This window comes from Pteropus alecto, unplaced genomic scaffold, assembly GCF_000325575.1.
Source record: "Pteropus alecto unplaced genomic scaffold, ASM32557v1 scaffold45, whole genome shotgun sequence".
NCBI lineage: Eukaryota > Metazoa > Chordata > Mammalia > Chiroptera > Pteropodidae > Pteropus > Pteropus alecto.
In genome coordinates this window covers 23551962-23563000 of record NW_006442491.1, presented here as the reverse complement: position 1 = coordinate 23563000, position 11039 = coordinate 23551962, and the positions used below count along the sequence as shown (strand labels likewise).

Below are 11039 nucleotides of genomic sequence, written 5' to 3'. Positions count from 1 at the left end.
CCTGCTGGAGAGGTTCACAGGCTGGGCGGGGAGGGAAAGGAATTCAGAGAGAAGTAATCCCTGCAGATGAGAAAGCTCACGTTGTATCAGTGCTTACTATGAACCAAGCATTGTTGTGACACTCCAGAAGACACTGGGACACATTCATCCTGGGGAAGGCATCGTCAAGAAGGCTTCCCGGAGGAGGAGTCATTGGGAGCAGGGTCTTGAGGGATGTACAGGAGTTCACTTGTGGAAAGTAAAGAAAATATTCTTTCCTCCTCCTGGCACAGAACTGTAGAGAAAGGGCTCCTTTGGTGCCACTCTGAGTCACCAGGACTCAGAAGCCAGCATGCCGTGCCTCAGCCTCCTTCTCAACTGCAGTAGGTTCCAGCCACGAACAAGCTCCCTTCCCTAACCCACAGGGTCCTCAGAAGAGAGAGAAGCCTTCAAGAGGGCCAACCACATGAACAAGCTGGCTGATAAAGAGGAGACGGGGGTGGCCATGCGGATCCGTGTGGGCGAGAGCATGAAAATGGGCAGCGACTTTGACGTCTTTGCCCATATTACCAACAACACGGCTGAGGACCACACCTGCCGCCTCCTGCTCCGTGCCTGCACTGTCAGCTACAACGGGATCCTGGGGCCCCAGTGCGGCACCAAGGAACTGCTCGATCTCCCCATGGAGCCCTTCTCTGGTAAGGCCCTGGGTTCCTGGATCAGTTACGGGTCTCCGATTGACATGCTGGGTAGTGTCCTGAGCACTGTGTGTGTGCAATTTACCTCACGGACACTTGCATAGCACATACTCCAGGTCAGGTCCTATTCTAAGCGTGCTATAAATATCGACCCATTTACTTCTTGTAACAAAGGTAGAAGGGGGAGTCTTTTATTGCCCCCATTTGCCAGATGAGAAGACTAAGCACAGAGAGGTGAAGTAACTTTCCCGAGACCACACATTTAGGAAGAGACGAGGCTGAAGCTTGAACCTGTATTCTTAGCAACCGTACTGCTTTGTTTCATCTCGTCTTCACATGACCCTAGCTGCCTTCCTAGACTCTCTACTGCCCTCTCACAGCTAATTCCATCCCTCTGTCTCCAGTAACTGTCACACTCACGGGATCTTCTCCCTGCTGCCCTAGTGAGACCCTCTGTTCCTCTGGAGATTCTCGGCCTCCGAGAGAAGAGGCTCTAGACCAGCGCTGCCCATAGAACGTTCTGCGATGATGGAAATGTATATCTGGGCTGTCCAGAGTGGTGTGACTAGTTCCATGTGGCTTCTGAGCCCTTGAAATGTGGCTGGTGCTACTGCCAAACTAAAGTTTTAATTTCACTTAAAGAGGTGCATGCAGCTGGAAGCTGCCATATTGGACGGCGTGGCTCTCCTAGTGATAGGAAAACTATTGAGTTCTCTGTGGGGAGAAGGATTTTCCTCCCAGCCCTGCTCCTCCCCTCATAAATGTCCCCAGCGCCTGGCCTGGCCCCACTGTGAGGCAGCTCATCTTCTCTTCACTCCTTGGCTCCGGGTCTCCCCTGTTTTGAGGTCAAATAATGTCAGTAGATGACCCAGCCCTCAGCCCTAGACAGAGCCTCTGTCAGTCCAGCTTCACAATCGGACACCTGCACAGTCATCCCCTTTGTTGGCAAACAATGTTAACATGCCTGATCATCTTCCTAAAAGTAAGCCTGAGACCCTGAGGGGGGTTGTGGCTGCCACCGAGGTCACTTAGGGAGGCAGCACAGCGTCTGGTCTCCCACCCACCCCCAGCGGCCCAATCTAGTCTTCTGCATCGGAAGCCTGCAGGCACAAGGACAGCAGAGTGGTCATGTTGCTGGGAGACTGAGACACTGACTATCCTCTGAGGGTCTTGCTCGCTGTGTCACTTGGACAGACGGCTGTCTCCCTAAACCGCAGTGTCTCCATTAGGCACATGGGAGTCATGACCTGACAGTGTGGGACCGTCCGGTGGGGAAGAGGCTGAGCATATAGTAGGCACTTAATATCTGGGATCTAGGATGCTAATACACAGAGCTGGTGGCGAGCCTCAGGGCAGGGCTGTGCTTACAAAAGCTGTTGGCCCTCCCTCTACACTTGGGGATCAACTGGGAATGTTTCCTCTCCTTCGTTAGCTCTGACTTGGCCCTTGGCTCCATGAGCTGGCATGTGGGTCACAGCCTCCCAGTTCCTGTCTGGGAGGCCTGTCTGTGTTCTGGGCAGTCTGCAGTATCGACAATGCCACCTTCTGGTTTTTGTCTTTGGCCCACTGTGGGCAACTCTAGAGCCACACACCCGGAGCAGACCCTCTGTTAGGGTCCCTGAGCAGGGGCTAAGTCCTTAAACGCAGAGCCACTTGGCACCAGGGCTGAGGCCCCAACATTTACGCTGTTGAAAGATGTGTTTTGAGGTCAGCCAGACTGGCTTTGCACGTGGCCTCTACCACCTACTACAGGTACAACCTTGGGCAGGTGAACGTGCTCCTTGAGCCTCAAGTCATACTCACCCATTAAATGGGGCTACAGCACACCCACCTACTGGGCCCCTGTGAGGACTGAAGGAGAAGACATCTGCTCAGGACATGTCTGGAAAGTGTAAAGTGGTGCCTGGACGTGGTGGGGCTCTTCAGGCCTCGCCGAGCAGAAGGGCAGAGAGGCATGGGGAGGCCGAGAAGCCCCGTGGGCTTTTCCTGAACACCTACTGTGTGAGGTCGCTGTCTCAGTGCCGGGCTCAATGGTGCCTGAGTCCCTGCCAACCTCGATGGCATGGAAGGACCCAGCTCGTGCCTCTGCATACAGACCCCAAGTGTCAGGGGCAGGGGACCGTTCTTGCAGGTATGCGGAGTGGTCAGGACACCCAAGTTTTAGTTCTTGTAATTCTGTGACAGGCTGCGGGCTCCTGGTTATTTCTTGTCTCTGTTCCAGGCCTCAGATTCCCCATCACACATCTTTGAATAGCCCTTCCAACCTCTTCGTGTAAATGTGTGTGAATCAGTTCCTCCTTATACTCAGAACTGCTTCAAAGGGAAGAAGTGTCCTCCCTCGAATGTACAGCATGAAGTGAACTTCAACCGGGCCAGTGGTGCCAGAATAAGTACTTCCAGGGCCTTTGTTGGGTCACCTTTTGCCCCCAGATATCATCAGTCCCCTGGAGCATTGTTCTGCCCAGACTTCAGCCAAGCCCCTCAGTGTTTCTCCTCATCCTGGGGATGTGTTCACAGCAGAGAGGTCCTTCCTGCTGTGTCACTGACCGACACAGCCTACAGGGAGAGAGACGAGGAGGGAAGAGGTCCTGTGTGTCATCCTCAGGCTTCAAGGCAGAGCTAGTCCAGGGTGCCCTATTGGGACCTCCATGGCAAGCTTAACTTGAGACAGGAGACTCTGCACTTTGTCTAAGTTGCTTGTTATTCTTTGATAAGATCTGGGGGATTTCCATGTGCTAATAGGCAGGAAGCTGAGCCTAGGGCTGCTGAACAAAATCCAGTTGCCCCTACCCCTGCTTCTCTCTCTGTGCCCTCCTGCCCCCACTCTTTCTCTCTTTCTCCTCCCACACCCATCCAAGCAGGTCACTGGGAGTACAGCCAACTTGGCCTTGGTGATCAAGCCTACAGGCACCTTCCAGAGCAGGGCAAACCATCTGAGGAATGACTGAAACTGACTGCACACACGGTTCCTTCCCTCAGCCAGCATTTGGCCCAAGGCCAGGGCTGTGGTCCCTGGCGGACAGAAAGCAGTTCTTGAAGGTCCAGCCCCACCCTGGTTCAGCCTCCTGAAAATGTCAGCAGCTGGGGCCATGTCCTCCAAGCTCCTGGAGGACGAAGTTTTCTTTCTTTCCTGTGGAGCTGGTCAGAGTTTCCACTCTGCTCCACCAGGCTCTGACCCAGGAATTTTCACTCCTTTCTGTTCCTTTTGGCAGAGGGTTTGGTTTTCTTACCCTCGCATCATCTGGTTGTAAAGCCACCCTGGGAATGAATGGCCAGAGGGCTGGGAATGCTAGTGCAGCATCTTCCGAAGGGTGGGACATGGACCATCGGTGTGCACACCAGGGCCTAGATCTCGACTCACACGGAGAGAAAGTGACCGTCACTCAGGTCTTCGTGGTCCTTCAGATGACCTCATGGGGAATGTCTCAGTGGGTGCTAACTGGCCTGAGCATCCCTAACCCTTGCTAATCCCCTTCTTTAACAGTAAACTCGGGTCTCAAACTCAGAGCCCTCTCACAGGAATGGAGTAAGCATGACTGTGCTTATATTTATTTTTACCAGTTACCTTCTATTTATGGTAAATGAGACTGGTTTGCTGCAAATGACCAAAATTTCCCCTAAGCAACAAAGTTTAAGAAATATAAAGTGAGCGAACTGAAAGGAAGACGATGAGCAAACAACGAGGTATAGTCAGATGTGTGAACCATCATGTGAATGCCGGGAGTTTGGAAATAGTCTAGCGGGAGGGGGGCGGGGACAGATGGCAATAAAAAAGGCAACAGCATCTCCTGTCAGGGCACTGGCTGCTGAGAGGTTGGCTGGGCTCCAGGGATCCCAAAGATGTCTCTCCAGAGCTCCCGTTTGAGAGGGGTGGCCCAAGGAACAAGGGGATTTGCCCCCAGTTCTCTGTGGCCGAGTGGACGAGCAGGGCCTGGCGCAAGCCTGCAGATGCCCACGGCTGTGCTCTTTTCACTGTTCCATCCTGCCTCCCACCGGCAGATCCTTGATTCCTTTGGGCCTCGGTGATCTTGTCAGAAAAACGGAGCTAAAAATCACACTTCATTTCTCTGCCGTGGGAGCAGATGGCCCTGCTGCCTTCCTTCTCACTCCTCCATCACCATGTGGCTTTTGCTCTAAAACAACCTCTGGTCTTAGCTGTGCCCAGTGGGTGTTGGTTGTTTTGGGAGAACAAAGAGGGAACAGGAGAAACGGAAATGAGGTCATCTTCCCAGGCTCACACAGCCAGTCGGTGGCCGAGCAGGGCAAAGTCTCCCGATCTAGCACTTACTGGCAGAATGTTTCCTCATCTGTAAAATGGGTACAATCTCAACCTCATGGGGGGCGGGAAACTGAGGTCCTGAGAGGTGGAGTGATTTTCCTAGGATCACTTATCAAAGGGCCAAGGCAGAATTAGAACCCAGGCCTGCTGGAGCTCCAGCACTTCCCTTTCCAGCTATTCTGCCTCCCCTCCCAGGTCCTCCCTGGGAATGCTGGAGCCAAGGCGGCTGGGGGAAAGGCCTGGGATCTGCCCAGCCATTCACCAGCTGTGACCTCGAGCATGTTCCCTTCTCTCTCTGCGGGGCCTGGAGATGCTGGAGGAGAGATGGGGGCCGTGATTCAACCGCCATGTGTGCTCTCTCCCCTCCCCCTGCAGAGAAGAGCATCCCCTTCCGAATCCTCTATGAAAAGTACTGTGACTGCCTGACCGAGTCAAACCTTATCAAGGTGCGGGGCCTCCTCGTTGAGCCAGCTGCAAATAGCTACCTGCTGGCCGAGAGGGACATCTATCTGGAGAATCCAGAAATCAAGATCCGGGTAAGGGGCTAACTGGGCAGCAGTAGGGGCAGGGCGGGGTCCCAGGACAAGCCCAGAGGTGGGAGGGGGACAGGCCTCAGCACACACCTGCATCCCTGCCCCCTCAAGATCTTTGACACCCCCGGGATCCTCAAATTCTGGCTTCATCAAAGAAAAGCATCGTGAAGCAGAAAGAACTGGGGGACCCATGGCCTCTAGGAATGAAGCCTAGAATCTCAGAGTGATAGATAAGGGTCATGGAATTTAGGGATTTCAGAATCATGGGCTCTTAAAAGCTAAACTCTTAAGGCTCGATCCCCTCAGCTTGGGGCCCCTTGTAGGACAGGGAGGGCAGAAGAGTTAAGGGCACAGACTCTGGAGTCTACGGCCTGGGTTTGTGCCTGGGTGGCCCTGGACATGTTACTTTGTCCCTTCCGTCCCTCAGTTAATTCATCCGTAAGATGGGTATTGTGCAGATTAAATGTGTCCCCACAGGAAGCACATAGAACCATGTCCAACGCATTATAAGGGCTCAATAAAAGCTGTTATTACATCATCGTCATCATCATAGTGATTCACTTCGCAGAGCCACAGCCCCCGAATCCCAAATGGAGCAGTTACACATAAAAGACTGGAGGGGAAGGGAGTGAGCACCCTGTTAGACACTCTGCTAGGAGTTTGTACATCTTAGCTCAGTAATCCCCATGAGAACCTCGTGGTCTGGCATTTCTCTCCCATGAAGAAGAGGGTAGTGACTTTCCCGGAGTCACACAGTGAGAAAGGGGCAGAGATCAGCCAGGCGCAAAGCCTGTGATCTTTCCACTCCAGACCCTAGAACAAGGGAGGCACTTTACACCCCCTATCGGTTGTGTGAACCTCGCTGCAGCTCCATGAAGGAGGCCTGGGCAGGCGTTATCACCCATGTTTTCCAGATGAGAAAACCAAGGCACAGAGGCGGGGAGTGAGAGCGGCAGAGTGAGCATCACTTTGTTCAGCAAACATTGGGCCAAATTGCAGCAAATACAAAGATGGCCCAGCGAGCACCTTGCCTGCCGAGAGGGCCTCTGGGCCCCCTCCCTCAGTGTTGCCCCTGACATCTGCCTCTTGCCCCCTCCCAGATCCTGGGAGAGCCCAAGCAGAACCGCAAGCTGGTGGCTGAGGTGTCCCTGCGGAACCCGCTCACCGTGCCCCTAGAAGGATGCATCTTTACTGTGGAGGGGGCCGGCCTGACTGAGGAGCAGAAGACCGTGGAGATGTAAGTGGTGGTCACTCCAGCCTGGGTACTTGGGAGCAGAGGGCAGATGCTGATGGGGCGGGACCGCCCTCAGGCACCAAACCCCTCCTCTCATTGCCCACACACCCACCCACACACTTGCCTAATATAACCCCGTGTCCCCGCCATGTTAGGTGCATTCCATGCCCACGTCTTTATAAACCTGAACAGTGACACATTCGATCACTAAGCGCATGTCCCCGACACACGGGTCCTCAAGTAAACACACGCACCTGCACCCTGATTGTCTGCACGTGCATGTGGACACATGCACGCACGTGTGGGTGTAGCCTCAGAGAAACATATCTGTGTACATACACACCAAGGAGCCACCCCACTTCTCATCGTATACTTTTTTTAGATGCAGTAAAGAACACGAATCATGCGTGTGCTTCTCAATGCATTTTCACCCGCAGTCACCTGAGCACACCCACCCTTAGCCCCAAGCACACCATCCGTTTCTGTGTGGGCACGTGCATACACACAGGCCCTCTACACATAGGGAGCAAACGCCCAGGACCTCTGAGGGCGGCACGTGGGCCCGTTTTATTCTTGCTGGCATTGAGCTGTACATCCATGCGAAGTTCTCAGTCGTCATGTATCACCCTGGCCTGGCCCTTCGCCTCACCCTTTTCCTCTCTCTCCACAGCCCAGACCCCGTGGAGGTGGGACAGGAAGCCAAGGCGAGGGTGGACCTGCTGCCTCTCCTTGTGGGCCGCCATAAGCTGGTGGTGGACTTCGAGAGCGACAAGCTAAAGGCCGTGAAGGGTTACCGGAACGTCATCATCGGCCCTCCCTAAAGGACTCCCATGTTCAGCCCCACCTTAGCCAGCCGAGAGCCCCTAGTCTGATTCCCAAATTATCCCAAATCGATGAGCAAAATTTGCCCCTCTTTGGGTCCCAGACCCCAGGGCAGAGGTGGGCTGCCTGGGGAGGGAGATGGCTATTTAGAATAGAATGTACTTCTGGCCCATCTTGTCTCTTGAGCCTGATTCCCCACCCCCCTTACCTATGAGGAATGTCTTGTGCCTCTGCAGTGGGAGCCTTCACCTTGGCTGACTGGATCTGAGAGGGTAGGGGAGAGACCCACGCCTCCCCTTCCAGCCCAGATGACATTTGGAAAGACACTGACCACCCTGATCTATCCTGATATTGCCTTATCTACTCCATAGCCCTTTTTCGCTTGGAGCAAGCAAAAAAGAGACAATGAGCCCATTGGCTAGATCAAGGAACTCGACACCCTACCATGTTTTGTACCCATTCCCCAGACTGTGCCCAAGGCCCTTGGGATAAGCCAGAGCAGGTAGGGTTGGGAAGGGTCCCAGGTATAGACCAGGCTTAAGCTCCTCACATCCTGGAAGCTCCGGCCCACAATCTCCCACCCTCCTCCCTATTGCGAGGGACCTACTTTTTGCCAGGTGCTTTCTGTACTTGCTGGGGCTCATGAGGCCACCAACCCATTTAATCACCACAGGAAACTACAGAATGGGAGCTGCTTTTTCAATGAGGAATCTTAGTCTCAGAGAAGGGAGGTGGCTTGCTCCATATAGGTGGGATATTGGCTATTTGCAAGGTCGGGTAATGTTAAGGCATGGGAACAGAGGCCTTCTGACTCGGAGTCCAGCACCCTGTCCATGACACCAGCCCTGATCTGAGAATGTCAGAGAGGCCATCTGGGACCCAATTTTAAAGGATTCAATCGGGGTGAGGAGGTGGGAGGGCTTGGAGAGATCAGAGCCCTGGGTTTGAGCCCCAAGTCTGGCCAGCCGCTGCCTTCTCCTCTCTGGGCCTCAGTGTCCTCATTGGTCAATGGAGTGGTTGATCTAGTCCATCTCCAAGGCTCTCTTAGCTCTGCACTTCTGATGTCTTATATGACCCAGCCTTGCAAATAACAGCAAGTCCTACACCCTGGCTCCGCAGAGCCTTAGGCCACAGGCCTGGGATGTTTCCAAGAGTGAAACCATGACCAGGATCACCATTCCGCCCCCAGCCCTGTTCAGGTCCCCCACCTGTGCCCAGGCACCTTCTTTCAGACCCCAGTTCTAGGGGAAAAGCACCCTGGAGGCCCCTGTCCTACCCAGGAGCCCACCTACCACAACGCTGAGACTTCACGAGTACCTTAGCTGCCTGTGCTGGTCACCAGCCAACAAAAGGTCAGCATCTCAGCCACCCGCTCTTTGCAGGACCAGGGCCCTGGACATAGCTTTTGCCCCTGAGTAAGCTTAGGGAGCCTATGGGTTGTCATCTCTGACTTTATCCCCCACAATCTGCATGTGACTGGGCCTCCCTCAGCCTGGAAGAGGGAAAAGGGGGGCGTTCTCTATCTGGGGTGGGGTCGTAGCCTCCAGGGCCCCCAAAAGCCTATAGAGGGACCTAGGGAAAGTCACGCTCATGCACTTAGAACTTTCTGCTTTGTACAGGGAAGAATCACACAATGAGCCAATGGGTATGTTTTATATATATATAAATATTGCTTTCTTCCTCTATGGTTTTAAAAATGCTTTTGGGTTCCAAGCAAGCAATAGATATGCTTTTGAGCCACAAGGAGTGAGCACTGAAATAAAGTTTATTTTTCACATTCAAACAATGTCTAGTCTGGTCCTCTTCATGTTTTCGAAGAGGGTGGATGGGTGAACTCATTCACATTGGGACAGGCCACCTCCTGCCTAAGAGCCTTTCCCCAGCCTCAGCCCCTCCTTTGGGTCTAATACCTGTGTAGAACCAGGTATTCAAGACTCTACACGGTTCGGCTCCATCTCCAGCCACTTCGTCGAACAAACTGTGTTTGGGCCACAATGAACTTCCCGTATCCCTCCAAATACCCTGGGCACTGGTGAACCTCTTAGCTTTTACATGTGTAGTTCCCTAAGCCTAGAATGCCCTTCCTCTTCCTTCTCATCTTATAAACTCCTACTCATCTTATAATGCTTCATAGCAAAGTCACCTCTTCTATGAAGCCTTCCTAGATTTCTTCTCAGGTCTCCATAAACTCTGGAACATGGACCAACTCAAACATTTATCAGTGAATTTTAGCTCCATGTTGGTATATCTGCTCCACTCATCTGCCTATCTGAAGTATTCAAGGGCAGGAACCAGCTCTCTCTTACATAGACACTAATAACTGCTGAATTGGTAAATCCATGTTTCAGAGATGGCTAGGCAATTGCTGGTGTTGCGGGGGTGGGGGGAGAATGGAGTTGAATAGCTGATACCATGGCTGATCCCTCTACTAAGGGCACCCTTACCATCATCTCCACCTATGGAACTCTTACTCAGCCTTCCAAACCCCGCTCCGAGGAGGCCTCCTCTGTGAAGCCTCCTTGGACTGTAGCCAACTACTTCAATCTCTGGTTCCCCTCACCATATTGTAGAAAGCCCTTTAAAATGCTCAACAGCCTGTATTAGGAACAGCTGTTTGTGTGTCTGCCACAAGTTCTGGAGCACCCTAAGGCCAGGGTCAGGGCACATCTCCCCAAAAGGGGGCCACCAGGTGGACTCAGGACTGCTACCTCTGCTTCCCGGGCCTAACTATCCTCTATAGGACAGAGGCAGGGCTGCCTCAGGTCTGCCAGGCCTGGACAGATTCAGAGGCTTCTCCTGACCTGCCCGTAAGCCTGCCTCACTAACCAGGAATCCAGAAAGGAAAAAGGCTCTGCTGGTCACATAGGCCTACTTTACAGACAGAGAACATGAGACTGAGATCCTGCTCTGCAAAGCAGATGGGAAGACTGAGTCTGGGTCCCTACAGTACAGCCCCCATGTGCACTGCACATGGCAGCTCAGGGCTGGTCGACCCCCCATCCAAGCTCAGTTCATAGCCACAGTATCAGGGGCCTGGGCTCTGTAGTCAAACAGACCCAGGATCAAAGCCTAACTCTGTCTTGGATTCGTAGTGTGGCTTCAGGCAGGTTCTCAACCTCTCTGTGCCTCCACTTCTTTATCGCTGAATGAGGATGATATGACGTCTACTTTCATGACCAGTGGACAGGTTCAATAAAATGGTACACATGAAATACTGAGCATTCCTGGCACATTATAATCATAACAGCCAACTGTACTCCAGATGAGGAAACATCACATGCACTGAGTTACTTACTCCTCCAAAACTCTATTACATTGTCCTTCCCTTCTCTCATTTTATAGAATTCATTGATTGCTGGGACTTGAACCCAGGCTACCTGCTACGCACCCCGCCCCACCCACACATACACACACACAGAGCACAGCTTAGCTTAGAGGAGGCCAAATTTCTACTTGAACCCTCCCTTCTCATATTGTTCCAGAATGCATGGGGC

At 53.0% G+C, this 11039-nt stretch overlaps 1 protein-coding gene across 1 annotated transcript in view; it reads left to right on the top strand.

Moving 5' to 3' along the window:
* TGM2 (transglutaminase 2) overlaps window positions 1-9323 on the top strand; it is a 32312-nt gene extending 22989 nt beyond the window's left edge. Inside the window, exons 10-13 of the mRNA XM_006921805.3 lie at window positions 405-677; window positions 5332-5492; window positions 6590-6726; window positions 7394-9323. Coding sequence (XP_006921867.1) covers window positions 405-677; window positions 5332-5492; window positions 6590-6726; window positions 7394-7544 — 722 coding nt within the window. The 3' untranslated portion in view covers window positions 7545-9323. The remainder of the gene's footprint in view (window positions 1-404; window positions 678-5331; window positions 5493-6589; window positions 6727-7393) is intronic.
* Window positions 9324-11039: the final 1716 nt, after the last annotated feature.